Source organism: Oncorhynchus mykiss, chromosome 9 (assembly GCF_013265735.2).
Source record: "Oncorhynchus mykiss isolate Arlee chromosome 9, USDA_OmykA_1.1, whole genome shotgun sequence".
Taxonomy (NCBI): domain Eukaryota; kingdom Metazoa; phylum Chordata; class Actinopteri; order Salmoniformes; family Salmonidae; genus Oncorhynchus; species Oncorhynchus mykiss.
The window spans coordinates 7,927,150-7,954,038 of NC_048573.1; the positions used below are offsets into that span (position 1 = coordinate 7,927,150).

At 47.2% G+C, this 26,889-nt stretch overlaps 1 protein-coding gene across 3 annotated transcripts in view; it reads left to right on the forward strand.

Moving 5' to 3' along the window:
• The window catches only part of LOC110518778 (pyruvate carboxylase, mitochondrial), a 490,506-nt gene that overhangs the window by 410,261 nt on the left and 53,356 nt on the right, over window positions 1-26,889 (forward strand). For all 3 annotated transcript variants that reach the window (XM_036987220.1, XM_036987221.1, XM_036987222.1), the window contains 5 exons: window positions 13,601-13,757; window positions 16,342-16,443; window positions 16,633-16,771; window positions 18,768-18,935; window positions 19,034-19,115. In XM_036987220.1, the coding sequence (XP_036843115.1) occupies window positions 13,601-13,757; window positions 16,342-16,443; window positions 16,633-16,771; window positions 18,768-18,935; window positions 19,034-19,115 (648 nt within the window). The remainder of the gene's footprint in view (window positions 1-13,600; window positions 13,758-16,341; window positions 16,444-16,632; window positions 16,772-18,767; window positions 18,936-19,033; window positions 19,116-26,889) is intronic.

A 26,889-nucleotide genomic window follows, 5' to 3' on the forward strand; every position in this document is an offset into this window, starting at 1 on the left:
TGAGCATGGTGTAATTCTTAAAGAAGAGTGTCTTGTAGATCGTATGGTTGAGCATGGTGTACTTCTTAAAGAAGAGTGTCTTGTAGATCGTATGGTTGAGCATGGTGTACTTCTTAAAGAAGAGTGTCAGGTTGATCGTATGGTTGAGCATGGTGTACTTCTTAAAGAAGAGTGTCTTGTAGATCGTATGGTTGAGCATGGTGTACTTCTTAAAGAAGAGTGTCTTGTAGATCGTATGGTTGAGCATGGTGTACTTCTTAAAGAAGAGTGTCTTGTAGATCGTATGGTTGAGCATGGTGTACTTCTTAAAGAAGAGTGTCAGGTTGATCGTATGGTTGAGCATGGTGTACTTCTTAAAGAAGAGTGTCTTGTAGATCGTGTGGTTGAGCATGGTGTACTTCTTAGAGAAGAGTGTCAGGTTGATCGTATGGTTGAGCATGGTGTACTTCTTAAAGAAGAGTGTCTGGTTGATCGTATGGTTGAGCATGGTGTACTTCTTAAAGAAGAGTGTCTTGTAGATTGTATGGTAGAGCATGGTGTACTTCTTAAAGAAGAGTGTCTTGTTGATCGTATGGTTGAGCATGGTGTACTTCTTAAAGAAGAGAGTCTTGTAGATCGTATGGTTGAGCATGGTGTACTTCTTAAAGAAGAGTGTCTTGTAGATTGTATGGTAGAGCATGGTGTACTTCTTAAAGAAGAGTGTCTTGTTGATCAGATGGTTGAGCATGGTGTACTTCTTAAAGAAGAGTGTCTTGTTGATCGTATGGTTGAGCATGGTGTACTTCTTAAAGAAGAGTGTCTGGTTGATCGTATGGTTGAGCATGGTGTAATTCTTAATGTTTATTCAAGTTACACCACTTATTTCTCTGTCAACAAGGGTAACAATTTAGAATGTACCTCCGTTTATTCCCAATCAGCTGTTGGAGCGCGAGTTATTGGGGTTTGGGAAGTTTGCAAGTTCAATTAAGATTGTCCCGTTGGTTTGCAAACACCTGGCTTTGAAACAGGTTATGTCGTTTCAAACAACCGGCTCTGAAACAGGTTATGTCGTTTCAAACACCCGGCTCTGAAACAGGTTATGTCGTTTCAAACAACCAGCTCTGAAACAGGTAATGTTATTTTGGCGACAGATGTTTATGTTTTGGGACTCACCGGAGCAGACTTTAGTGTTATCGTTTAAAATCTAGTTTGACAAAAGTCTGTATATGGTTTATGCTAGTACGGGTAGTCAAGGTGGGCCTCATAACGCCTGGGCCCACTGATGTAAGGAGAGGTGGTCCTCATAACGCCTGGGCCCACTGATGTAGAGAGAGGTGGTCCTCGTAATGCCTGGGCCCACTGATGTAGGGAGAGGTGGGCCTCTTAACGCCTGGGCCCACTGATATAAGGAGAGGTGGGCCTCGTAACGCCTGGGCCCACTGATGTAAGGAGAGGTGGTCCTCATAACGCCTGGGCCCACTGATGTAGAGAGAGGTGGTCCTCGTAATGCCTGGGCCCACTGATGTAGAGAGAGGTGGTCATCGTAACGCCTGGGCCCACTGATATAAGGAGAGGTGGTCATCGTAACGCCTGGGCCCACTGATGTAGGGAGAGGTGGTCCTCGTAATGCCTGGGCCCACTGATGTAGAGAGAGGTGGTCATCGTAACGCCTGGGCCCACTGATGTAGGGAGAGGTGGTCCTCATAACGCCTGGGCCCACTGATGTAGGGAGAGGTGGTCATCGTAACGCCTGGGCCCACTGATGTAGGGAGAGGTGGTCATCGTAACGCCTGGGCCCAATGATGTAGGGAGAGGTGGTCCTCACAACGCCTGGGCCCACTGATGTAGGGAGAGGTGGTCCTCATAACGCCTGGGCCCACTGATGTAAGGAGAGGTGGTCATCGTAACGCCTGGGCCCACTGATATAAGGAGAGGTGGTCCTCATAACGCCTGGGCCCACTGATGTAAGGAGAGGTGGGCCTCTTAACGCCTGGGCCCACTGATGTAAGGAGAGGTGGTCCTCATAACGCCTGGGCCCACTGATGTAAGGAGAGCTGGTCCTCATAACGCCTGGGCCCACTGATGTAAGGAGAGGTGGTCCTCATAACGCCTGGGCCCACTGATGTAGGGAGAGGTGGGCCTCTTAACGCCTGGGCCCACTGATGTAAGGAGAGGTGGGCCTCTTAACGCCTGGGCCCACTGATGTAAGGAGAGGTGGTCCTCATAACGCCTGGGCCCACTGATGTAAGGAGAGGTGGTCCTCATAACGCCTGGGCCCTCTGATGTAAGGAGAGGTGGTCCTCATAATGCCTGGGCCCACTGATGTAGGGAGAGGTGGGCCTCTTAACGCCTGGGCCCACTGATGTAAGGAGAGGTGGTCCTCATAACGCCTGGGCCCAATGATGTAGGGAGAGGTGGTCCTCATAACGCCTGGGCCCACTGATGTAGGGAGAGGTGGTCCTCGTAACGCCTGGGCCCACTGATGTAGGGAGAGGTGGTCCTCATAACGCCTGGGCCCACTGATGTAAGGAGAGGTGGTCCTCTTAACGCCTGGGCCCACTGATGTAAGGAGAGGTGGGCCTCGTAACGCCTGGGCCCACTGATATAAGGAGAGGTGGTCATCGTAACGCCTGGGCCCACTGATGTAGGGAGAGGTGGGCCTCTTAACGCCTGGGCCCACTGATGTAAGGAGAGGTGGGCCTCTTAACGCCTGGGCCCACTGATGTAAGGAGAGGTGGGCCTCTTAACGCCTGGGCCCACTGATGTAGGGAGAGGTGGGCCTCTTAACGCCTGGGCCCACTGATGTAAGGAGAGGTGGGCCTCTTAACGCCTGGGCCCACTGATGTAAGGAGAGGTGGGCCGACAGAGGTAGAGCAGCCAAAAGCACCTGTTGCTGAGGAACAAGTTATCCGTGTTGAGGGCACGGAGTTGCAACTTGTATTAGAGGGAAACGTTATGATATTAAAAAAAAATATTGTTGTAGAAGGTAAGGATGGATCTGAAGAGCCAGTTCCTCAGACTGGTGAGCAGGTGCCCAGTATGAGTAATGGGGTACAGGAGGGGGTTCAGGTGAAGCTTATCTTTCAGGTAGTGGAGGAGGTGCCCGGTACGAGTGATGGGGTGCAAGTGGAGAGTGTTGAGAGGGATGTGGCTGAGGCGAGTCAGGGGTCTGTGGCCTCAGTTGAGGTGAGGGGAGTCAGGGGTCTGTGGCCTCAGTTGAGGTGAGGGGAGTCAGGGGTCTGTGGACTCAGTTGAGGTGAGGGGAGTCAGGGGTCTGTGGCCTCAGTTGAGGTGAGGGGAGTCAGGGGTCTGTGGACTCAGTTGGGGTGAGGGGAGTCAGGGGTCTTGTGGCCTCAGTTGAGGTGAGTCAGAGGTCTGTGGCCTCAGTTGAGTTGAGGGGAGTCAGAAGTCTGTGGCCTCAGTTGAGGTGAGGGGAGTCAGAGGTCTGTGGCCTCAGTTGAGGTGAGGGGAGTCAGAGGTCTGTGGCCTCAGTTGAGGTGAGGGGAGTCAGAGGTCTGTGGCCTCAGTTGAGGTGAGGGGAGTCAGGGGTCTGTGGCCTCAGTTGAGGAGGATCAGGAGAAGGATATGGATATCTCTCCTGATACGACACTAGCTGGTCGATTCAATTTACAATCTAGAGGAGATAAATGTGATCCTGGATCAGACTTTGGGGAAATCTGTCAAATTGGCAGATGTTTTTGATGTTGATAAGTTTGTGAGGTCAGCTGTGGTGTTACAGAAGACGATGGGGTTAGACCAGTTGAGTGTGAAGAAGCGTTTCCACTTGAGGGAATTTGTTACTGTTGTCACGGCAACAAAAGGTGGCGGGAAACGTGGTCAGGTTAAGAGAAAATAAAAACGATGATGATGATCATGCTTCACAGGGTGTCTTTTTTCTCTTTGTCTGGTTTCTCTGGGACATTAATAAGAGGGGGAGGGACAGGAATAAGAGGAGGAGGGACAGGAATAAGAGGGGGAGGGACAGGAATAAGAGGGGGAGGGACAGGAATAAGAGGGGGAGGGACAGGAATAAGAGGGGGAAGGACAGGAATAAGAGGGGGAGGGACAGGAATAAGAGGGGGAGGGACAGGAATAAGAGGGGGAGGGACAGGAATAAGAGGGGGGGGACAGGAATAAGAGGGGGGAGGGACATTAATAAGAGGGGGGAGGGACATTAATAAGAGGGGGGGACAGGAATAAGAGGGGGAGGGACATGAATAAGAGGGGGAGGGACAGGAATAAGAGGGGGAAGGACAGGAATAAGAGGGGAGGGACAGGAATAAGAGGGGGAGGGACAGGAATAAGAGGGGGAGGGACAGGAATAAGAGGGGAAGGGACAGGAATAAGAGGGGGATGGACATGAATAAGAGGGGGAGGGACATAAATAAGAGGGGAATGGACAGGAATAAGAGGGGAAGGGACAGGAATATGAGGGGGAGGGAGAGGAATAGCAGGGGGAAGGGACAGGAATTAGCAGGGGGAAGGGAGAGGAATACGGGAGGGACTGGAACTGTACAGTGGATTTTACTGCTGATCGCACTGCTGAAGAACCTCACCTGCGGTCAGCTACTTGTCTGTCTGGTCTATTAACTGAGTTTGAGCTTTCTGATAGGTGGAGAGTAAGGAATGCTAAAGTTAGGAAGTACACATGGCTAAAGGTTAATGAAGGTCGTGTCAGTGTAGTAAGATTAGACATGTTGTATTTATTTGATCACTACTGTAGTAGGGTTGGAAGGTTAGACAGGTTGTATGTATCTTATCACTACTGTAGTAGGGTTGGAAGGTTAGACAGGTTGTATCTGATCACTACTGTAGTAGGGTTGGAAGGTTAGACAGGTTGTATGTATCTGATCACTACTGTAGTAGGGTTGGAAGGTTAGACAGGTTGTATGTATCTGATCACTACTGTAGTAGGGTTGGAAGGTTAGACAGGTTGTATGTATCTGATCTCTACTGTAGTAGGGTTGGAAGGTTAGACAGGTTGTATGTATCTGATCACTACTGTAGTAGGGTTGGAAGGTTAGACAGGTTGTATGTATCTGATCGCTACTGTAGTAGGGTTGGAAGGTTAGACAGGTTGTATGTATCTGATCTCTACTGTAGTAGGGTTGGAAGGTTAGACAGGTTGTATGTATCTGATCACTACTGTAGTAGGGTTGGAAGGTTAGACAGGTTGTATGTATCTGATCGCTACTGTAGTAGGGTTGGAAGGTTAGACAGGTGGTATCTGATCACTACTGTAGTAGGGTTGGAAGGTTAGACAGGTTGTATGTATCTGTATCTGATCACTACTGTAGTCAGGTTGGAAGGTTAGACAGGTTGTATGTATCTGATCACTACTGTAGTAGGGTTGGAAGGTTAGACAGGTTGTATGTATCTGATCACTACTGTAGTAGGGTTGGAAGGTTAGACAGGTTGTATGTATCTGAGCTCTACTGTAGTAGGGTTGGAAGGTTAGACAAGGTTGTATGTATCTGATCACTACTGTAGTAGGGTTGGAAGGTTAGACAGGTTGTAGGTATCTGATCACTACTGTAGTAGGGTTGGAAGGTTAGACAGGTTGTATGTATCTGATCTCTACTGTAGTAGGGTTGGAAGGTTAGACAGGTTGTATGTATCTGACCACTACTGTAGTAGGGTTTGAAGGTTAGACAGGTTGTATGTATCTGATCTCTACTGTAGTAGGGTTGGAAGGTTAGACAGGTTGTATGTATCTGATCTCTACTGTAGTAGGGTTGGAAGGTTAGACAGGTTGTATGTATCTGATCTCTACTGTAGTAGGGTTGGAAGGTTAGACAGGTTGTATGTATCTGATCTCTACTGTAGTAGGGTTGGGAGGTTAGACAGGTTGTATGTATCTGACCACTACTGTAGTAGGGTTGGAAGGTTAGACAGGTTGTATTTATCTGATCGCTACTGTAGTAGGGTTGGAAGGTTAGACAGGTTGTATGTATCTGATCGCTACTGTAGTAGGGTTGGAAGGTGTGACATTACCCCTGTGGGTTTATCTGATCACCATAATGTGTCTGTTGATATTCACTTGTCCTGTCCACGAAGGTCGTCTTCTTATTGGCATTTTAATGTTAAATTGTTACATGATGTCATGTTTTGTGAAAAGTGTTTGTTGTTTTGGGAAAAATGTAGAGTTATTAAATGAAACTTGGAGTCCTTGAGACAATGTTGGGAGGTTGGGAAGTGATGAGACTAATGAGGTTGACTTCTACAGCCCAAATACGTGTGTTTTGTCAACAGTATACTGCTGGAGCATTGTGAGTCTCTGTGTGCTAAACAGTTGTTACAAAGTTGGGCCCTGAGCAGAGAGTCGCCTTGGACTCTGACTTCACCCTGCGGGAAGCTGTCCACAGCAGTTACACAGCTCTCATCAGGCCGAGCCCCTGGCATCGATGGTTTACCATCTGAGTTTTATAAGCACTTTTAGGCTGTTGGGGGGGTCCACTCCATGGTTACCAGGGGGGCTTCAGATAGGATCCGCTCCATGGTTACCAGGGGGGCTTCAGATAGGATCTGCTCCATGGTTACCAGGGGAGCTTCAGATAGGATCCACTCCACGGTTACCAGGGGGGCTTCAGACAGGATCCGCTCCATGGTTACCAGGGGGGCTTCAGATAGGATCCGCTCCATGGTTACCAGGGGGGCTTCAGATAGGATCTGCTCCATGGTTACCAGGGGGGCTTCAGATAGGATCTGCTCCATGGTTACCAGGGGAGCTTCAGATAGGATCTGCTCCATGGTTACCAGGGGGGATTCAGATAGGATCCGCTCCATGGTTACCAGGGGGGATTCAGATAGGATCCGCTCCATGGTTACCAGGGGGGATTCAGATAGGATCCGCTCCATGGTTACCAGGGGGTATGCAGATAGGATCCACTCCATGGTTACCAGGGGAGCTTCAGATAGGATCTGCTCCATGGTTACCAGGGGGATTCAGATAGGATCCACTCCACGGTTACCAGGGGGATTCAGTGGGGCAGAGATGGCAGCCAAGACTTTTTTTTTCAAGGGCTCTGATGTCTTTCAAAAGTATAACTGGAAGGGTGCAGTGGAGAAGGTGTGTGTCAGATTGTCAAGGTGGAAATGGGTGCTACAACAGCTGTCTTAAAGGGGAAGGGTGCTTGTAGCCAATCATCTTGCTGCCTCTACCCTGTGACACAGACTAATGATTTTACAGCCACCGAGGGGTCAGACACAAGAGCTTCACAGGACCCTTGTTAATTTCTTCTGGTCTGGACAAGATTGTATTAAAGCTCCGTGTCTGCCACTGCACGAGGACAAGGCCTGGTGGACATTTCCTCCAGGATCATGGCTTTCCGGCTTCAAGCAGCCCAGAGACTATTGTACAGTGATGGTTCTAGCTGGGTCGACACAGACTACACACTGATGAGGAGAGCGGGCTGTTTGGGCTTAGACAAGCACCTTTTCCTCTAAAAGCTGGAGGGGGGTGATTTGTCTGGCCTGACCCAATTTTATGAGTCTGTTATGCAGGCTTGGAGAGTTTTCAACTTGTCCTGTAAGGCCGGCACGCCACCAGGGATGTGGCTTTTTGAAGAGCCTCTTTTTCATAACACTGCCATCCAGTCCCGTGCTCTGGGTTCAGCCAGACTACGTTCATGCCTGTTAGGCGTGGGGTGTACCAAGCTGGGTCATCTGATGCGGAGCAGGAGCAGATCGTTGGAGGAGCTGGGAGAACGAGCGGGAATCCGATCATCTGGCCTACTGAGGAAGGTCATAGCTGAGGTCTGCATGCCGGAGGGGATGTTGGCAGCGAGACTGAGGCTTGAGTTTACAAACTGGTTAAAAACGTTGATATGTTTATGAGTAAATGGGGTACTGGTTAAAAACGTTGATATGTTTATGAGTAAATGGGGTACTGGTTAAAAACGTTGATATGTTTATGAGTAAATGGGGTACTGGTTAAAAACGTTGATATGTTTATGAGTAAATGGGGTACTGGTTAAAAACGTTGATATGTTTATGAGTAAATGGGGTACTGGTTAATAACGTTGATATGTTTATGAGTAAATGGGGTACTGGTTAAAAACGTTGATATGTTTATGAGTAAATGGGGTACTGGTTAAAAACGTTGATATGTTTATGAGTAAATGGGGTACTGGTTAAAAACGTTGATATGTTTATGAGTAAATGGGGTACTGGTTAATAACGTTGATATGTTTATGAGTAAATGGGGTACTGGTTAATAACGTTGATATGTTTATGAGTAAATGGGGTACTGGTTAAAAATGTTGATATGTTTATGAGTAAATGGGGTACTGGCTAATAACATTTATCTGTTTATGAGTAAATGGGGTACTGGCTAATAACATTTATCTGTTTATGAGTAAATGGGGCACAGGCTAATAACATTTATCTGTTTATGAGTAAATGGGGTACTGGTTATTAACATCTCTAAGTCTCTCTCTGTCTTGTCTATATATATATAGAGAGAGAGAGAAGAGAGAGAGAGAGAGAGAGAGAGAGAGAGAGATGGATAGAGAGAGAGAGAGAGAGAGAGTTGGATAGAGGGAGAGAGAGAGAGAGAGAGAGAGAGTTGGATAGAGGGAGAGAGAGAGAGAGAGAGAGAGAGAGAGAGAGAGAGAGAGAGAGAGAGAGAGAGAGAGAGTTGGATAGAGGGAGAGAGAGAGAGACAGTTGGATAGAGGGAGAGAGAGAGAGACAGTTGGATAGAGGGAGAGAGAGAGAGACAGTTGGATAGAGGGAGAGAGAGAGAGAGAGTTGGATAGAGGGAGAGAGAGAGAGAGAGAGAGAGAGAGAGAGAGAGAGAGAGAGAGAGAGAGAGAGAGAGAGAGAGAGAGAGTTGGATAGAGGGAGAGAGAGAGAGACAGTTGGATAGAGGGAGAGAGAGAGAGACAGTTGGATAGAGGGAGAGAGAGAGAGATGTCTCTGTCTCTCTTAATTCAATTTCAGACAGTGTTGCTTTATTGGCATGGGGGAAACATATGTTTACATTGCACAAGCAAGTGAACTAGATAATAAACAAAAATGAAATAAACAATAACAAAATTAACAAAAGTTCCAAAATGTCAAATTATGTGCAAATAGTTCAAATACAAAAGGGAAAATAAATAAACATAAATATGGGTTGTATTTACAATGGTGTTTGTTCTTCACTGGTTGCCCTTTTCTCGTGGCAACAGGTCACACATCTTGCTGCTGTGATGGAACACTGTGGTATTTCACCCAGTAGATATGGGAGTTTATCAAAATTGGATTTGTTTTTGAATTCTTTGTAGATCTGTGTAATCTGAGGGAAATATGTGTCTCTAATATGGTCATACATTTGGCAGGAGGTTAGGAAGTGCAGCTCAGTTTCCACCTCATTTTGTGGGCAGTGAGCACATAGCCTGTCTTCTCTTGAGAGCCATGTCTGCCTACGGCGGCCTTTCTCAATGGCAAGGCTATGCTCACTGAGTCTGTACATAGTCAAAGCTTTCCTTAATTTCGGGTCAGTCACAGTGGTCAGGTATTCTGCCGCTGTGTACTCTCCGTTTAGGGCCAAATAGCATTCTAGTTTGCTCTGTTTTTTTGTTAATTCTTTCCAATGTGTCAAGTAATTATCTTTTTGTTTTCTCATGATTTGGTTGGGTCTAATTGTTCTTCTGTCCTGGGGCTCTGTAGGGTGTGTTTGTGTTTGTGAACAGAGCCCCAGGACCAGCTTGCTTAGGGGGACTCTTCTCCAGGTTCATCTCTCTGTTTGTGATGGCTTTGTTATTAAGGAATGTTTGGGTGGTTGTAGAATTTAACGGCTCTTTTCTGGATTTTGATAATTAGCGAGTATCTGCCTAATTCTGCTCTGCATGCATCATTTTGGGTTTTAAGTTGTGCACAGAGGATATTTATGCAAAATTATACATGCAGAGTCTCAATTTTTGTGTTTGTCCCATTTGGAGAATTCTTGATTGGTGAGCGGACCCCAGACCTCACAACCATAAAGGGCAATGGGCTCTATGACTGATTCAAGTATTTTTAGCCAGATCCTAATTGGTATGTTTAATTTTATGTTCCTTTTGATGGCATAGAATGCCCTTCTTGCCTTGTCTCTCAGATCGTTCACAGCTTTGTGGAAGTTACCTGTGGCACTGATGTTTAGGCCGAGGTATATATCGTTTTTTGTGTGCTCTAGGACAACAGTGTCTAGGTGGAATTTGTATTTGTGGTCCTGGGAACTGGACCTTTTTTGGAACACCATTATTTTGGTCTTACTGAGTTTTACTGTCAAGGCCCAGGTCTGACAGAATCTGTGCAGAAGATCTAGGTGCTGCTATAGGCCCTCCTTGGTTGGTGACAGAAGCACCAGATCATCAGCAAACAGTAGACATTTGACTTCAGATTCTAGTAGGGTGAGGCCGGGTGCTGCAGACTTTTCTAGTGCCCGTGCCAAATTGTTGATATATTTGTTGAAGAGGGTGGGGCTATAAGTTGTTTCCCTGTCTCGCCCCACGGCCCTGTGGAAAGAATAGTTTGATTTTTGCCCTTGTTGTTTGTGTCCATGGATTTTATAATGTTGTATGTTTTTCCCTTAACACCACTTTCCAACAATTTGTATAGCAGACCCTCATGCCAAATTGAGGCTTTTTTGAAACAAGCACTTCTAATACTGTATTGATCTCTGAGCAGCGGGAGTTTCAAAGGCCTCTGAAAAGCCTTTCTGTCTCTCTCTCTATCTCCCTTTTCCTCCATCTCTCTCTTTTCTCTCTCTTTTCTCTCTCTATCTCCCATTTTCCTCCATCTCTCTCTTTTCTCTCTCTTTTCTCTCTTTATCTCCCTTTTCCTCCATCTCTCTCTTTTCTCTCTCTTTTCTCTCTCTATCTCCCTTTTCCTCCATCTCTCTATTTTCTCTCTCTATCTCCCTTTTCATCTATCTCTCTCTTTTCTCTCTCTTTTCTCTCTCTCTCCCTCCCTAATTCCCCATCTCTCTCTTTCTCCTCACATCTTTCCCTCTCTTTTCTCTCTGTCTCCCTTTTCATCTATCTCTCTCTTTTCTCTCTCTTTTCTCTCTCTCCCTCCCTTATTCCCCATCTCTCTCTTTCTCCTCACATCTTTCTCTCTCTTTTCTCTCTCTTTTCTCTCTCTTTTCTTTCTCTCTCTCTCTCTTTCTCCCTATTTCTGTCTTTCTCTCCACAACAGCTTGTATTTGAACAGAGAAAACAGTGAAAACTAAATACAACTCATGTTTTATCTCCCTGTAGAGTTAGTCCACAAACCAGAGCCCTACTTTCTACTGTCTACAATACTTATACTTATTAATCTCCTTCAATACTTATACTTATTAATCTCCTTCAATACTTATACTTATTAATCTCCTTCAATACTTATACTTATTAATTTCCTTCAATACTTATACTTATTAATTTCCTTCAATACTTATACTTATTAATCTCCTTCAATACTTATACTTATTAATCTCCTTCAATACTTATACGTATTAATCTCCTTCAATACTTATACTTATTAATTTCCTTCAATACTTATACTTATTAATCTCCTTCAATACTTATACTTATTAATCTTCTTCAATACTTATACTTATTGATCTCCTTCAATACTTATACTTATTATCTCCTTCAATACTATACTTATTATCTCCTTCAATACTTATACTTATTAATCTCCTTCAATACTTATACTTATTAATCTCCTTCAATACTTATACTTATTATCTCCTTCAATACTATACTTGTTAATCTTCTTCAATACTTATACTTATTAATCTCCTTCAATACTTATACTTATTATCTCCTTCAATACTTATACTTATTAATCTCCTTCAATACTTATACTTATTATCTCCTTCAATACTTATACTTATTAATCTCCTTCAATACTTATACTTATTAATCTCCTTCAATACTTATACTTATTAATCTCCTTCAATACTTATACTTATTAATCTCCTTCAATACTTATACTTATTATCTCCTTCAATACTTATACTTATTGATCTCCTTCAATACTTATACTTATTATCTCCTTCAATACTATACTTATTATCTCCTTCAATACTTATACTTATTAATCTCCTTCAATACTTATACTTATTAATCTCCTTCAATACTTATACTTATTATCTCCTTCAATACCATACTTTTTAATCTTCTTCAATACATATATGTATTAATCTCCTTCAATACTTATACTTATTAATTTCCTTCAATACTTATACTTATTAATCTCCTTCAATACTTATAGTTATTAATCTTCTTCAATACTTATACTTATTGATCTCCTTCAATACTTATACTTATTATCTCCTTCAATACTATACTTATTATCTCCTTCAATACTTATACTTATTAATCTCCTTCAATACTTATACTTATTAATCTCCTTCAATACTTATACTTATTAATCTCCTTCAATACTTATACTTATTAATCTCCTTCAATATTATACTTATTAATCTCCTTCAATACTTATACTTATTAATCTCCTACAATACTTATACTTATTAATCTCCTTCAATACTTATACTTATTATCTCCTTCAATACTATACTTATTATCTCCTTCAATACTTATACTTATTAATCTCCTTCAATACTATACTTATTATCTCCTTCAATACTTATACTTATTAATCTCCTTCAATACTTATACTTATTAATCTCCTTCAATACTTATACTTATTATCTCCTTCAATACTATACTTTTTAATCTTCTTCAATACATATATGTATTAATCTCCTTCAATACTTATACTTATTAATTTCCTTCAATACTTATACTTATTAATCTCCTTCAATACTTATAGTTATTAATCTTCTTCAATACTTATACTTATTGATCTCCTTCAATACTTATACTTATTATCTCCTTCAATACTATACTTATTATCTCCTTCAATACTTATACTTATTAATCTCCTTCAATACTTATACTTATTAATCTCCTTCAATACTTATACTTATTAATCTCCTTCAATACTTATACTTATTAATCTCCTTCAATATTATACTTATTAATCTCCTTCAATACTTATACTTATTAATCTCCTACAATACTTATACTTATTAATCTCCTTCAATACTTATACTTATTATCTCCTTCAATACTATACTTATTATCTCCTTCAATACTTATACTTATTAATCTCCTTCAATACTTATACTTATTATCTCCTTCAATACTTATACTTATTAATCTCCTTCAATACTTATACTTATTAATCTCCTTCAATACTTATACTTATTAATCTCCTTCAATACTTATACTTATTAATCTCCTTCAATACTTACTCTTTGGGTTGCGTTCCAAATTACACCCTTCTTCTTACATAGTGCACTAGAGCTCTATGGACCCTGGTTAAAAGAAGTGCACTACAAAGGGAATAGGGTGCCATTTTGGGATCCGACCCAAATCTCTGACCCTCTCTGGCTCTCTGATGGCTTTCTGATGACATGACCTAAATGATCCTTCCCTGCGGTATCTGCATGGCTTCACTGTAGACTGTGGAGATGGTGTAACTGAAACTCTCTCTCTCTCTCTCTGTGTGTGTGTGTGTGTGTGTGTGTGTGTGTGTGTGTGTGTGTGTGTGTGTGTGTGTGTGTGTGTGTGTGTGTGTGTGTGTGTGTGTGTGTGAGTGTGTAGGAGCTACATTTGACGTGGCCATGCGATTCCTCTATGAGTGTCCCTGGAAGAGACTCCAGGAGCTGAGAACCTTAGTACCCAACGTTCCCTTTCAGATGTTACTGAGAGGAGCTAACGCAGTAGGATACACTAACTACCCTGATAACGCAGTGTTCAAGTGAGAGGACACACACACACACACACAACCTAACTCTGATTCAGAGGGGTTTGGGTTAAATACGTAAAGACACATTTCAGTTGAATGCATTCGGTTGTACAACTGACTAGGTACCCCCTCCCATAGATACAGAACAAAGACTGACTGGGTCGTGTCCATAGATACAGAGCAAAGACTGACTGGGTCGTGTCCATAGATACAGAACATAGACTGACTGGGTCGTGTCCATAGATACAGAACAAAGACTGACTGGGTCGTGTCCACAGATACAGAACAAAGACTGACTGGGTCGTGTCCATAGATACAGAACAAAGACTGACTGGGTCTCGTCCATAGATACAGAACAAAGACTGACTGGGTCTCGTCCATAGATACAGAACAAAGACTGACTGGGTCGTGTCCATAGATACAGAACATAGACTGACTGGGTCGTGTCCATAGATACAGAACATAGACTGACTGGGTCTCGTCCATAGATACAGAACAAAGACTGACTGGGTCGTGTCCATAGATACAGAACATAGACTGACTGGGTCGTGTCCATAGATACAGAACAAAGACTGACTGGGTCGTGTCCCTAGATACAGAACAAAGACTGACTGGGTCGTGTCCCTAGATACAGAACAAAGACTGACTGGGTCGTGTCCATAGATACAGAACATAGACTGACTGGGTCGTGTCCATAGATACAGAACAAAGACTGACTGGGTCGTGTCCACAGATACAGAACATAGACTGACTGGGTACCCCCTCCCATAGATACAGAACAAAGACTGACTGGGTCGTGTCCATAGATACAGAACAAAGACTGACTGGGTCGTGTCCATAGATACAGAACATAGACTGACTGGGTACCCCCTCCCATAGATACAGAACAAAGACTGACTGGGTCGTGTCCATAGATACAGAACAAAGACTGACTGGGTCGTGTCCATAGATACAGAACATAGACTGACTGGGTACCCCCTCCCATAGATACAGAACATAGACTGACTGGGTCGTGTCCATAGATACAGAACATAGACTGACTGGGTACCCCCTCCCATAGATACAGAACAAAGACTGACTGGGTCGTGTCCATAGATACAGAACATAGACTGACTGGGTCGTGTCCATAGATACAGAACAAAGACTGACTGGGTCGCGTCCATAGATACAGAACATAGACTGACTGGGTCGTGTCCATAGATACAGAACAAAGACTGACTTGGTCGTGTCCATAGATACAGAACAAAGACTGGCTGGGTCGCGTCCATAGATACAGAACATAGACTGACTGGGTCGTGTCCACAGATACAGAACATAGACTGACTGGGTCGTGTCCATAGATACAGAACAAAGACTGACTGGGTCGTGTCCATAGATACAGAACAAAGACTGACTGGGTCGTGTCCATAGATACAGAACAAAGACTGACTGGGTCGTGTCCATAGATACAGAACATAGACTGACTGGGTACCCCCTCCCATAGATACAGAACAAAGACTGACTGGGTCGTGTCCACAGATACAGAACATAGACTGACTGGGTCGTGTCCATAGATACAGAACATAGACTGACTGGGTACCCCCTCCCATAGATACAGAACAAAGACTGACTGGGTCGTGTCCATAGATACAGAACAAAGACCGACTGGGTCGCGTCTCTGATGCCAACCGAACCAATAGAACAAACGACCAGCCTGCTTTGGGTTGCAACCCTATATTTGTGTTTCCGGACTATATCATACAAAAAAAATAAAAATAAAAATCAAATCTAATGTATTTATATAGCCCTTCGTACATCAGCTGATATCTCAAAGTGCTGTACAGAAACCCAGCCTAAAACCCCCCAAACAGCAAGCAATGCAGGTGTAGAAGCACGGTGGCTAGGAAAAAACTCCCTAGAAAGGCCAAAACCTAAGAGACGAGATTAAATAGTAAGAATAAATTCATCAAAAATAACGTTGTATAAAAGAGATAATGCCATCAAAACCGGTGTTTGGAGCATATATTGGCACAGTTTTGTCTCGGTCCTAACAACACCCCTGCTAATATATCCAATATGCGGGGTTACTAGAGTGGTTGAGGTGGGTTTATACATACAAAGTGGCTGGTAGTGAGAATATATAAATACTGACCGTAGCTAGTATTATAGGAACTGTGTGTGTGTGTGTTTGTCACCCTATCGGTGATGACACACACACACAGACACACACACACACACACACCAACTACCCTACAAGACCACACACAAACGTACCTGACAACAGACCTCACAGATCAACATCCTTCCTCAGAATATGATGGTACAATAATCTATTTACCCTCTTCCTCATCCGCCTTTCAACCCCCCTTCCCCCATGTATCTATCTATCTATCTATCTATCTATCTATCTATCTATCGATCTATCTATCTATCTATCTATCTATCTATCTATCTATCTATCTATCTATCTATCTATCTATCTATCTATCTATCTCTCTTTCCTCTCTATATCTATCTATCTCTCTCTCTCTCTTCCTCTCTCTTCCTCTCTCTTCTTCTTTCTTCCTCTTTCTTCCTCTCTCTTCCTCTCTCTTCCTCTCTCTTCCTCTCTCCCCAGGTTCTGTGAGGTGGCGAAGGAGAACGGCATGGATATATTCCGTGTATTTGACAGTCTCAACTACCTCCCTAACATGATACTGGGCATGGAAGCCGCCGGCAGGTAGGTTGACCGTACCGTCCAGACTGTCCCTAACGAACAAAGAGTTAGCCCTCCTCACATCACCGCGCGCGTGTGTCGTTTTGTCTCCGTGATGTGATACTGCATGTCAAAATACAGTAGGTACATCGTATTGTAGCCACGTCTATATTTAATGCTGACATCATCATCGTCAACCTTCGTCATCCACAGGGCAGGAGGGGTGGTGGAGGCTGCTATCTCCTACACAGGAGACGTATCAGACCCCATGAGACAGAAGTACTCCCTGGCGTACTATGTTAAGCTGACTGAGGAACTGATGAAGGCTGGGACTCACGTACTCTGTATCAAGGTGACTTTTACTGACACGCATATCTACACACACAATATACCAATACCAATATGTTATAGATGTTACCAAGATAAGCATAGCAGTCAGACGCCCTTTGTCCTCGTCTTGTCGTGTCCCGTGTATATATATATTTACATATTTTCTTCGCATATTTTTTATATATTTTATTTTCCAAAAACTCAACTTCAAATCACTTTCCTGCAACCAGCCTCACCAATTTAAGAAAAAGAAGATTTACCTCAAATCTAAAATCCATAATAGAAGCCAGAAGCTAGTCAGAAGCTAACCAGAAGCTAGTCAGTTTACTGGATAACGTTAGTATTCAGCGAACCACGGTTTGTGGTCATCAGCTATCCTAAAGCTAGAAAAGCTATCGCCAGTTTTGTACAATGCGACTCAGACCAGAACATACCGGACCTATTTTTCTCTCCATATCCCCGGATTTCAACCGCAAGCTCTGGACATTTATACCTGGATCTCGCAGCTAACTAGCTGCTATCCATGTGACTATTGGCTTACGTCGATCCCGGAGCAAACATAATTTATTCCGGAGCTATCTCCGTCTGAATCATGGCTTAGGAAGACCACCAAAAATTCTGAATTCTTCATCCCTAACTACAACATTTTCCGTCAAGATAGAACTGCCAAAGGGGGCGGTGTTGCAATCTACTGCAAAGATAGCCTGCAGAGTTCTGTCCTACTATCCAGGTCTGTACCCAAACAATTTGATCTTCTACTTTTAAAAAGCCACCTCTCTAAAAACAAGTCTCTCACCGTTGCCCCTGCTATAGACCACCCTCTGCCCCAGCTGTGCTCTGGACACCATATGTGAACTGATTGCCCCCATTTATCTTCAGAGCTCGTGCTGCTAGGCGACCTAAACTGAAACATCCTTAACACCCCAGCCATCCTACAATCTAAGCTTGATGCCATCAATCTCACACAAATTATCAATGAACCTACCAGGTACCACCCCAAAGCCTTAAACACGGGCACCCTCATAGATATCATCCTAACCAACTTGCCCTCTCCCTTTTCACCCATCTCTCTGCTGTCTTCAACCAAGATCTCAGCAATCACTGCCTCATTGCCTGCATCTGTAATGGGTCCGCGGTCAAACAACCTCCACTCATCACTGTCAAAAGCTCCCTAAAACACTTCAGCGAGCAGGCCTTTCTAATCGACCTGGCCGGGGTATCCTGGAAGGATATTGATCTCATCCCGTCAGTAGAGGATGCCTGGTTATTTTTTTTAAAGGCCTTCCTCACCATCTGAAATAAGCATGCCCCATTCAAGAAATGTACCAACAAGAACAGATAACAGCCATTGGTTCTCTCCAGATCTGACTGGCCTACCTTGATTTCAAATCAGACAGTTTTTTCAGTCAGCTACTTGACAATTACCAGAGAGTTACCAGACAGTTACCAGACAGTTACTTGACAGTTACCAGACAGTTACTAGACAGTTACATGACAGTTACTTGACAGTTACTAGAGTTACCTGACAGTTACCTGACAGTTACCTGACAGTTACTAGAGAGTTACCTGACAGTTACTAGAGAGTTACCTGACAGTTACTAGACAGTTACCTGACAGTTACTAGAGAGTTACCTGACAGTTACTAGACAGTTACCTGACAGTTACTAGAGAGTTACCTGACAGTTACTAGAGAGTTACCTGACAGTTACTAGACAGTTACTAGACAGTTACCTGACAGTTACCAGACAGTTACCAGACAAAGCAGAAACAGCTCTAACAGAGAAACGACCACTGCCCTTCAATCTAGCTCTCTATTCATCTACTTCTCTCCTTCTCTTTCTCTCCCTCTACCTCTTCATCCCTCTCTACTTCTCTCCTTCTCTTTCTCTCCCTCTACCTCTTCATCCCTCTCTACTTCTCTCCTTCTCTTTCTCTCTCTCTACCTCTTCATCCCTCTCTACTTCTCTCCTTCTCTTTCTCTCTCTCTACCTCTTCATCCCTCCATCTGTCCTCTCCAGGACATGGCCGGTCTGTTGAAGCCGGAGTCCAGCCGTATCCTGATCAGTGCCCTGCGTGATCGTTATCCTGACGTTCCCATCCACGTCCACACACACGACACAGCGGGGGCTGGAGTAGCCGCTATGCTGGCCTGCGCTGAGGCCGGGGCCGACGTAGTGGATGTCGCGGTGGGTAACGCACACACACACACACACACACACATACGCACGCATGCACGCACACACGCGCACACACACACGCACTAACTATTAATATGTTGTCGAAGGTGGACTCCATGGCAGGGATGACGTCACAGCCCAGCATGGGAGCCATGGTGGCCTGCACCAAAGGAACCAAACTCGACACTGGTATGTGATTGGCCCACGGCCCTGTCAACCAGTATGGAGATTGCCTCTATATACTAATCAGAGCCCATTCTAAAATGTCTGTTGGTGTATTGAACTTGATTAGTCAGATTGATCGATAGCTAAGATGACGATTTATTAATTTACCGACTGACTAACCGATTGATCGATTGAAATCCAAACAAATGAAAGCTACAACCTTAGTCTGCCTGTCTATCAGCTGGATCCTACTGCAGTCTGCCTGTCTATCAGCTGGGTCCTACTGCAGTCTGCCTGTCTATCAGCTGGTTCCTACTGCAGTCTGCCTGTCTATCAGCTGGGTCCTACTGCAGTCTGCCTGTCTATCAGCTGGTTCCTACTGTAGTCTGCCTGTCAATCAGCTGGGTCCTACTGCTGTCTGCCTTTCTATTAGCTCGTTCCTACTGCAGTCTGCCTGTCTATCAGCTGGGTCCTACTGCAGTCTGCCTGTCTATCAGCTCGTGTTATAATTCCTCCAGTCAGTCTTTCTAGGGAAATGACTTCCTGTTGAGAGGGTGAAGAGGGTACGGGTGTTTAACCTTTATTTAACCATTTACTGGGCAAGTCAGTTTAGAACAAATTCTTATTTACAATGATGGCCTACCCCCAGGCCAAACCCGGACGACACTGGGCCAATTGTGCGTCGCCCTAAGGGACTCCCAGTCACAGCCTGGTGTGATACAGCCTAGAATCGAACCAAGGTCTGTAATGACGCCTCTGAGATGACTGATCACTGAGATGCAGCGCCATAGACCGCTGCACCACTCGGGAGCCCAGAAGGGAGGAGAGGGTGAAGGGGAGAGGGAGGAGAGGGGAGGCTGAAGGGGAGAGGGAGGAGAGGGGAGGGGAGGCAGAAGGGGAGATGGAGGAGAGGAGAGGCAGAAGGGGAGAGGGAGGAGAGGAGAGGCAGAAGGGGAGAGGGAGGAGAGGAGAGGCAGAAGGGGAGATGGAGGAGAGGAGAGGCAGAAGGGGAGATGGAGGAGAGGAGAGGCAGAAGAGGAGAGGGAGGAGAGAAGAGGTAGAAGGGGAGAGGGAGGAGAGGAGAGGGTGAAGGGGAGAGGGAGGAGAGGGGAGGCTGAAGGGGAGAGGGAGGAGAGGAGAGGCAGAAGGGGAGAGGCAGAAGGGGAGATGGAGGAGAGGAGAGGCAGAAGGGGAGAGGGAGGAGAGGAGAGGGTGAAGGGGAGAGGGAGGAGAGGAGAGGGTGAAGGGGAGAGGGAGGAGAGGGGAGGCTGAAGGGGAGAGGGAGGAGAGGAGAGGCAGAAGGGGAGATGGAGGAGAGGAGAGGCAGAAGGGGAGAGGGAGGAGAGGAAAGGAAGAAGGGGAGAGGGAGGAGAGGAGAGGCAGAAGGGGAGAGGGAGGAGAGGGTGAAGGGGAGAGGGAGGAGAGGGTGAAGGGGAGAGGGAGGAGAGGAGAGGCAGAAGGGGAGAGGGAGGAGAGGGTGAAGGGGAGAGGGAGGAGAGGGTGAAGGGGAGAGGGAGGAGAGGAGAGGCAGAAGGGGAGAGGGAGGAGAGGGTGAAGGGGAGAGGGAGGATAGGCAGAAGGGGAGAGGGAGGAGAGGGTGAAGGGGAGAGGGAGGAGACGGGAGGCAAAAATGTGTAATGAGAAATGGCATGGAGAGATGTTTACACAATCATTTACAGATGAGAGGGGAGGGAGGGAGGGAGGAAGGGAGTCAGAATGGGGGTTGGAGGAAGGGAGGAAGGGAGGAAGGGAGTCAGAATGGGGGTTGGAGGAAGGGAGGGAGGGAGTCAGAATGGGGGATGGAGGGAGGGAGTCAGAATGGGGGTTGGAGGAAGGGAGGAAGGGGGTCAGAATGGGACGTTGGAGGAAGAAAGAGAGGGGGTTAGAATGGGGGTTGGAGGAAGGGAGGAAGGGGGTCAGAATGTCACACCTGACAGGAGAGGAAGGATCCATTTCTCCACCCTGTCACACCTAACAGGAGAGGAAGGATCCATATCCCCACCCTGTCACACCTGACAGGAGAGGAAGGATCCATATCTCCACCCTGTCACACCTAACAGGAGAGGAAGGATCCATATCCCCACTCTGTCACACCTGACAGGAGAGGAAGGATCCAACTCTCCCCTTGGCTTCACACCTGACAGGAGAGGAAGGATCCATATCTCCACCCTGTCACACCTGACAGGAGAGAAAGGATCCAAATCCCCACCCTGTCACACCTGATAGGAGAGAAAGGATCCAAATCCCCACCCTGTCACACCTGACAGGAGAGGAAGGATCCAAATCCCCACCCTGTCACACCTGACAGGAGAGGAAGGATCCAAATCCCCACCCTGTCACACCTGACAGGAGAGAAAGGATCCATATCCCCACCCTGTCACACCTGACAGGAGAGAAAGGATCCAAATCCCCACCCTGTCACACCTGACAGGAGAGAAAGGATCCATATCCCCACCCACCCTGTCACACCTGACAGGAGAGGAAGGATCCATATCCCCACCCACCCTGTCACACCTGACAGGAGAGAAAGGATCCATATCCCCACCCACCCTGTCACACCTGACAGGAGAGGAAGGATCCATATCCCCACCCACCCTGTCACACCTGACAGGAGAGAAAGGATCCATATCCCCACCCACCCTGTCACACCTGACAGGAGAGGAAGGATCCATATCCCCACCCACCCTGTCACACCTGACAGGAGAGAAAGGATCCAAATCCCCACCCTGTCACACCTGACAGGAGAGGAAGGATCCATATCCCCACCCACCCTGTCACACCTGACAGGAGAGGAAGGATCCAAATCCCCACCCTGTCACACCTGACAGGAGAGAAAGGATCCATATCCCCACCCACCCTGTCACACCTGACAGGAGAGAAAGGATCCATATCCCCACCCTGTCACACCTGACAGGAGAGGAAGGATCCAAATCCCCACCCTGTCACACCTGACAGGAGAGGAAGGATCCAAATCCCCACCCTGTCACACCTGACAGGAGAGGAAGGATCCAAATCCCCACCCTGTCACACCTGACAGGAGAGGAAGGATCCATATCCCCACCCTGTCACACCTGACAGGAGAGGAAGGATCCAAATCCCCACCCTGTCACACCTGACAGGAGAGAAAGGATCCAAATCCCCACCCTGTCACACCTGATAGGAGAGGAAGGATCCAAATCCCCACCCTGTCACACCTGACAGGAGAGAAAGGATCCAAATCCCCACCCTGTCACACCTGACAGGAGAGAAAGGATCCAAATCCCCACCCACCCTGTCACACCTGACAGGATAGAAAGGATCCAAATCCCCACCCTGTCACACCTGACAGGAGAGAAAGGATCCAAATCCCCACCCTGTCACACCTGACAGGAGAGGAAGGATCCATATCCCCACCCACCCTGTCACACCTGACAGGAGAGGAAGGATCCATATCCCCACCCACCCTGTCACACCTGACAGGAGAGAAAGGATCCATATCCCCACCCACCCTGTCACACCTGACAGGAGAGGAAGGATCCAAATCCCCACCCTGTCACACCTGACAGGAGAGGAAGGATCCATATCCCCACCCACCCTGTCACACCTGACAGGAGAGAAAGGATCCATATCCCCACCCTGTCACACCTGACAGGAGAGAAAGGATCCATATCCCCACCCTGTCACACCTGACAGGAGAGAAAGGATCCATATCTCCACCCTGTCACACCTAACAGGAGAGGAAGGATCCATATCCCCACTCTGTCACACCTGACAGGAGAGGAAGGATCCAACTCTCCCCTTGGCTTCACACCTGACAGGAGAGGAAGGATCCATATCTCCACCCTGTCACACCTGACAGGAGAGAAAGGATCCAAATCCCCACCCTGTCACACCTGATAGGAGAGAAAGGATCCAAATCCCCACCCTGTCACACCTGACAGGAGAGGAAGGATCCAAATCCCCACCCTGTCACACCTGACAGGAGAGGAAGGATCCAAATCCCCACCCTGTCACACCTGACAGGAGAGAAAGGATCCATATCCCCACCCTGTCACACCTGACAGGAGAGAAAGGATCCAAATCCCCACCCTGTCACACCTGACAGGAGAGAAAGGATCCATATCCCCACCCACCCTGTCACACCTGACAGGAGAGGAAGGATCCATATCCCCACCCACCCTGTCACACCTGACAGGAGAGAAAGGATCCATATCCCCACCCACCCTGTCACACCTGACAGGAGAGGAAGGATCCATATCCCCACCCACCCTGTCACACCTGACAGGAGAGAAAGGATCCATATCCCCACCCACCCTGTCACACCTGACAGGAGAGGAAGGATCCATATCCCCACCCACCCTGTCACACCTGACAGGAGAGAAAGGATCCAAATCCCCACCCTGTCACACCTGACAGGAGAGGAAGGATCCATATCCCCACCCACCCTGTCACACCTGACAGGAGAGGAAGGATCCAAATCCCCACCCTGTCACACCTGACAGGAGAGAAAGGATCCATATCCCCACCCACCCTGTCACACCTGACAGGAGAGAAAGGATCCATATCCCCACCCTGTCACACCTGACAGGAGAGGAAGGATCCAAATCCCCACCCACCCTGTCACACCTGACAGGAGAGGAAGGATCCAAATCCCCACCCTGTCACACCTGACAGGAGAGGAAGGATCCAAATCCCCACCCTGTCACACCTGACAGGAGAGGAAGGATCCATATCCCCACCCTGTCACACCTGACAGGAGAGGAAGGATCCAAATCCCCACCCTGTCACACCTGACAGGAGAGAAAGGATCCAAATCCCCACCCTGTCACACCTGATAGGAGAGGAAGGATCCAAATCCCCACCCTGTCACACCTGACAGGAGAGAAAGGATCCAAATCCCCACCCTGTCACACCTGACAGGAGAGAAAGGATCCAAATCCCCACCCACCCTGTCACACCTGACAGGATAGAAAGGATCCAAATCCCCACCCTGTCACACCTGACAGGAGAGAAAGGATCCAAATCCCCACCCTGTCACACCTGACAGGAGAGGAAGGATCCATATCCCCACCCACCCTGTCACACCTGACAGGAGAGGAAGGATCCATATCCCCACCCACCCTGTCACACCTGACAGGAGAGAAAGGATCCATATCCCCACCCACCCTGTCACACCTGACAGGAGAGGAAGGATCCAAATCCCCACCCTGTCACACCTGACAGGAGAGGAAGGATCCATATCCCCACCCACCCTGTCACACCTGACAGGAGAGAAAGGATCCATATCCCCACCCTGTCACACCTGACAGGAGAGAAAGGATCCATATCCCCACCCTGTCACACCTGACAGGAGAGAAAGGATCCAAATCCCCACCCTGTCACACCTGACAGGAGAGAAAGGATCCATATCCCCACCCACCCTGTCACACCTGACAGGAGAGGAAGGATCCAAATCCCCACCCTGTCACACCTGACAGGAGAGAATGGATCCAAATCCCCACCCTGTCACACCTGACAGGAGAGGAAGGATCCATATCCCCACCCTGTCACACCTGACAGGAGAGGAAGGATCCAAATCCCCACCCTGTCACACCTGACAGGAGAGAAAGGATCCATATCCCCACCCTGTCACACCTGACAGGAGAGGAAGGATCCATATCCCCACTCTGTCACACCTGACAGGAGAGAAAGGATCCAAATCCCCACCCTGTCACACCTGACAGGAGAGAAAGGATCCATATCCCCACCCTGTCACACCTGACAGTAGAGGAAGGATCCAAATCCCCACCCACCCTGTCACACCTGACAGGAGAGAAAGGATCCAAATCCCCACCCTGTCACACCTGACAGGAGAGGAAGGATCCAAATCCCCACCCTGTCACACCTGACAGGAGAGAAAGGATCCATATCCCCACCCACCCTGTCACACCTGACAGGAGAGAAAGGATCCATATCCCCACCCTGTCACACCTGACAGGAGAGGAAGGATCCAAATCCCCACCCTGTCACACCTGACAGGAGAGAAAGGATCCAAATCCCCACCCTGTCACACCTGACAGGAGAGGAAGGATCCATATCCCCACCCACCCTGTCACACCTGACAGGAGAGGAAGGATCCAAATCCCCACCCTGTCACACCTGACAGGAGAGGAAGGATCCATATCCCCACCCTGTCACACCTGACAGGAGAGGAAGGATCCATATCCCCACTCTGTCACACCTGACAGGAGAGAAAGGATCCATATCCCCACCCTGTCACACCTGACAGGAGAGAAAGGATCCAACTCTCCCCTTGGCTTCACACCTGACAGGAGAGGAAGGATCCAAATCCCCACCCTGTCACACCTGACAGGAGAGGAAGGATCCAAATCCCCACCCTGTCACACCTGACAGGAGAGAAAGGATCCATATCCCCACCCACCCTGTCACACCTGACAGGAGAGAAAGGATCCATATCCCCACACTGTCACACCTGACAGGAGAGAAAGGATCCATATCCCCACTCTGTCACACCTGACAGGAGAGGAAGGATCCAAATCCCCACCCTGTCACACCTGACAGGAGAGAAAGGATCCATATCCCCACCCTGTCACACCTGACAGGAGAGGAAGGATCCAAATCCCCACAATGTCACACCTGACAGGAGAGGAAGGATCCAAATCCCCACCCTGTCACACCTGACAGGAGAGAAAGGATCCATATCCCCACTCTGTCACACCTGACAGGAGAGGAAGGATCCAAATCCCCACCCTGTCACACCTGACAGGAGAGAAAGGATCCAACTCTCCCCTTGGCTTCACACCTGACAGGAGAGGAAGGATCCAAATCCCCACCCTGTCACACCTGACAGGAGAGAAAGGATCCAAATCCCCACCCTGTCACACCTGACAGGAGAGAAAGGATCCAAATCCCCACCCTGTCACACCTGACAGGAGAGGAAGGATCCAAATCCCCACCCTGTCACACCTGACAGGAGAGAAAGGATCCATATCCCCACTCTGTCACACCTGACAGGAGAGGAAGGATCCAACTCTCCCCTTGGCTTCACACCTGACAGGAGAGGAAGGATCCAATTCCCCACCCTGTCACACCTGACAGGAGAGAAAGGATCCATATCCCCACCCACCCTGTCACACCTGACAGGAGAGAAAGGATCCATATCCCCACTCTGTCACACCTGACAGGAGAGGAAGGATCCAACTCTCCCCTTGGCTTCACACCTGACAGGAGAGGAAGGATCCAATTCCCCACCCTGTCACACCTGATAGGAGAGGAAGGATCCAAATCCCCACCCTGTCACACCTGACAGGAGAGAAAGGATCCATATCCCCACTCTGTCACACCTGACAGGAGAGGAAGGATCCAACTCTCCCCTTGGCTTCACACCTGACAGGAGAGGAAGGATCCAATTCCCCACCCTGTCACACCTGACAGGAGAGAAAGGATCCATATCCCCACCCTGTCACACCTGACAGGAGAGGAAGGATCCAACTCTCCCCTTGGCTTCACACCTGACAGGAGAGGAAGGATCCAATTCCCCACCCTGTCACACCTGATAGGAGAGGAAGGATCCAAATCCCCACCCTGTCACACCTGACAGGAGAGAAAGGATCCATATCCCCACCCTGTCACACCTGACAGGAGAGAAAGGATCCATATCCCCACCCTGTCACACCTGACAGGAGAGAAAGGATCCAAATCCCCACCCTGTCACACCTGACAGGAGAGGAAGGATCCAAATCCCCACCCACCCTGTCACACCTAACAGGAGAGGAAGGATCCATATCCCCACCCACCCTGTCACACCTGACAGGAGAGG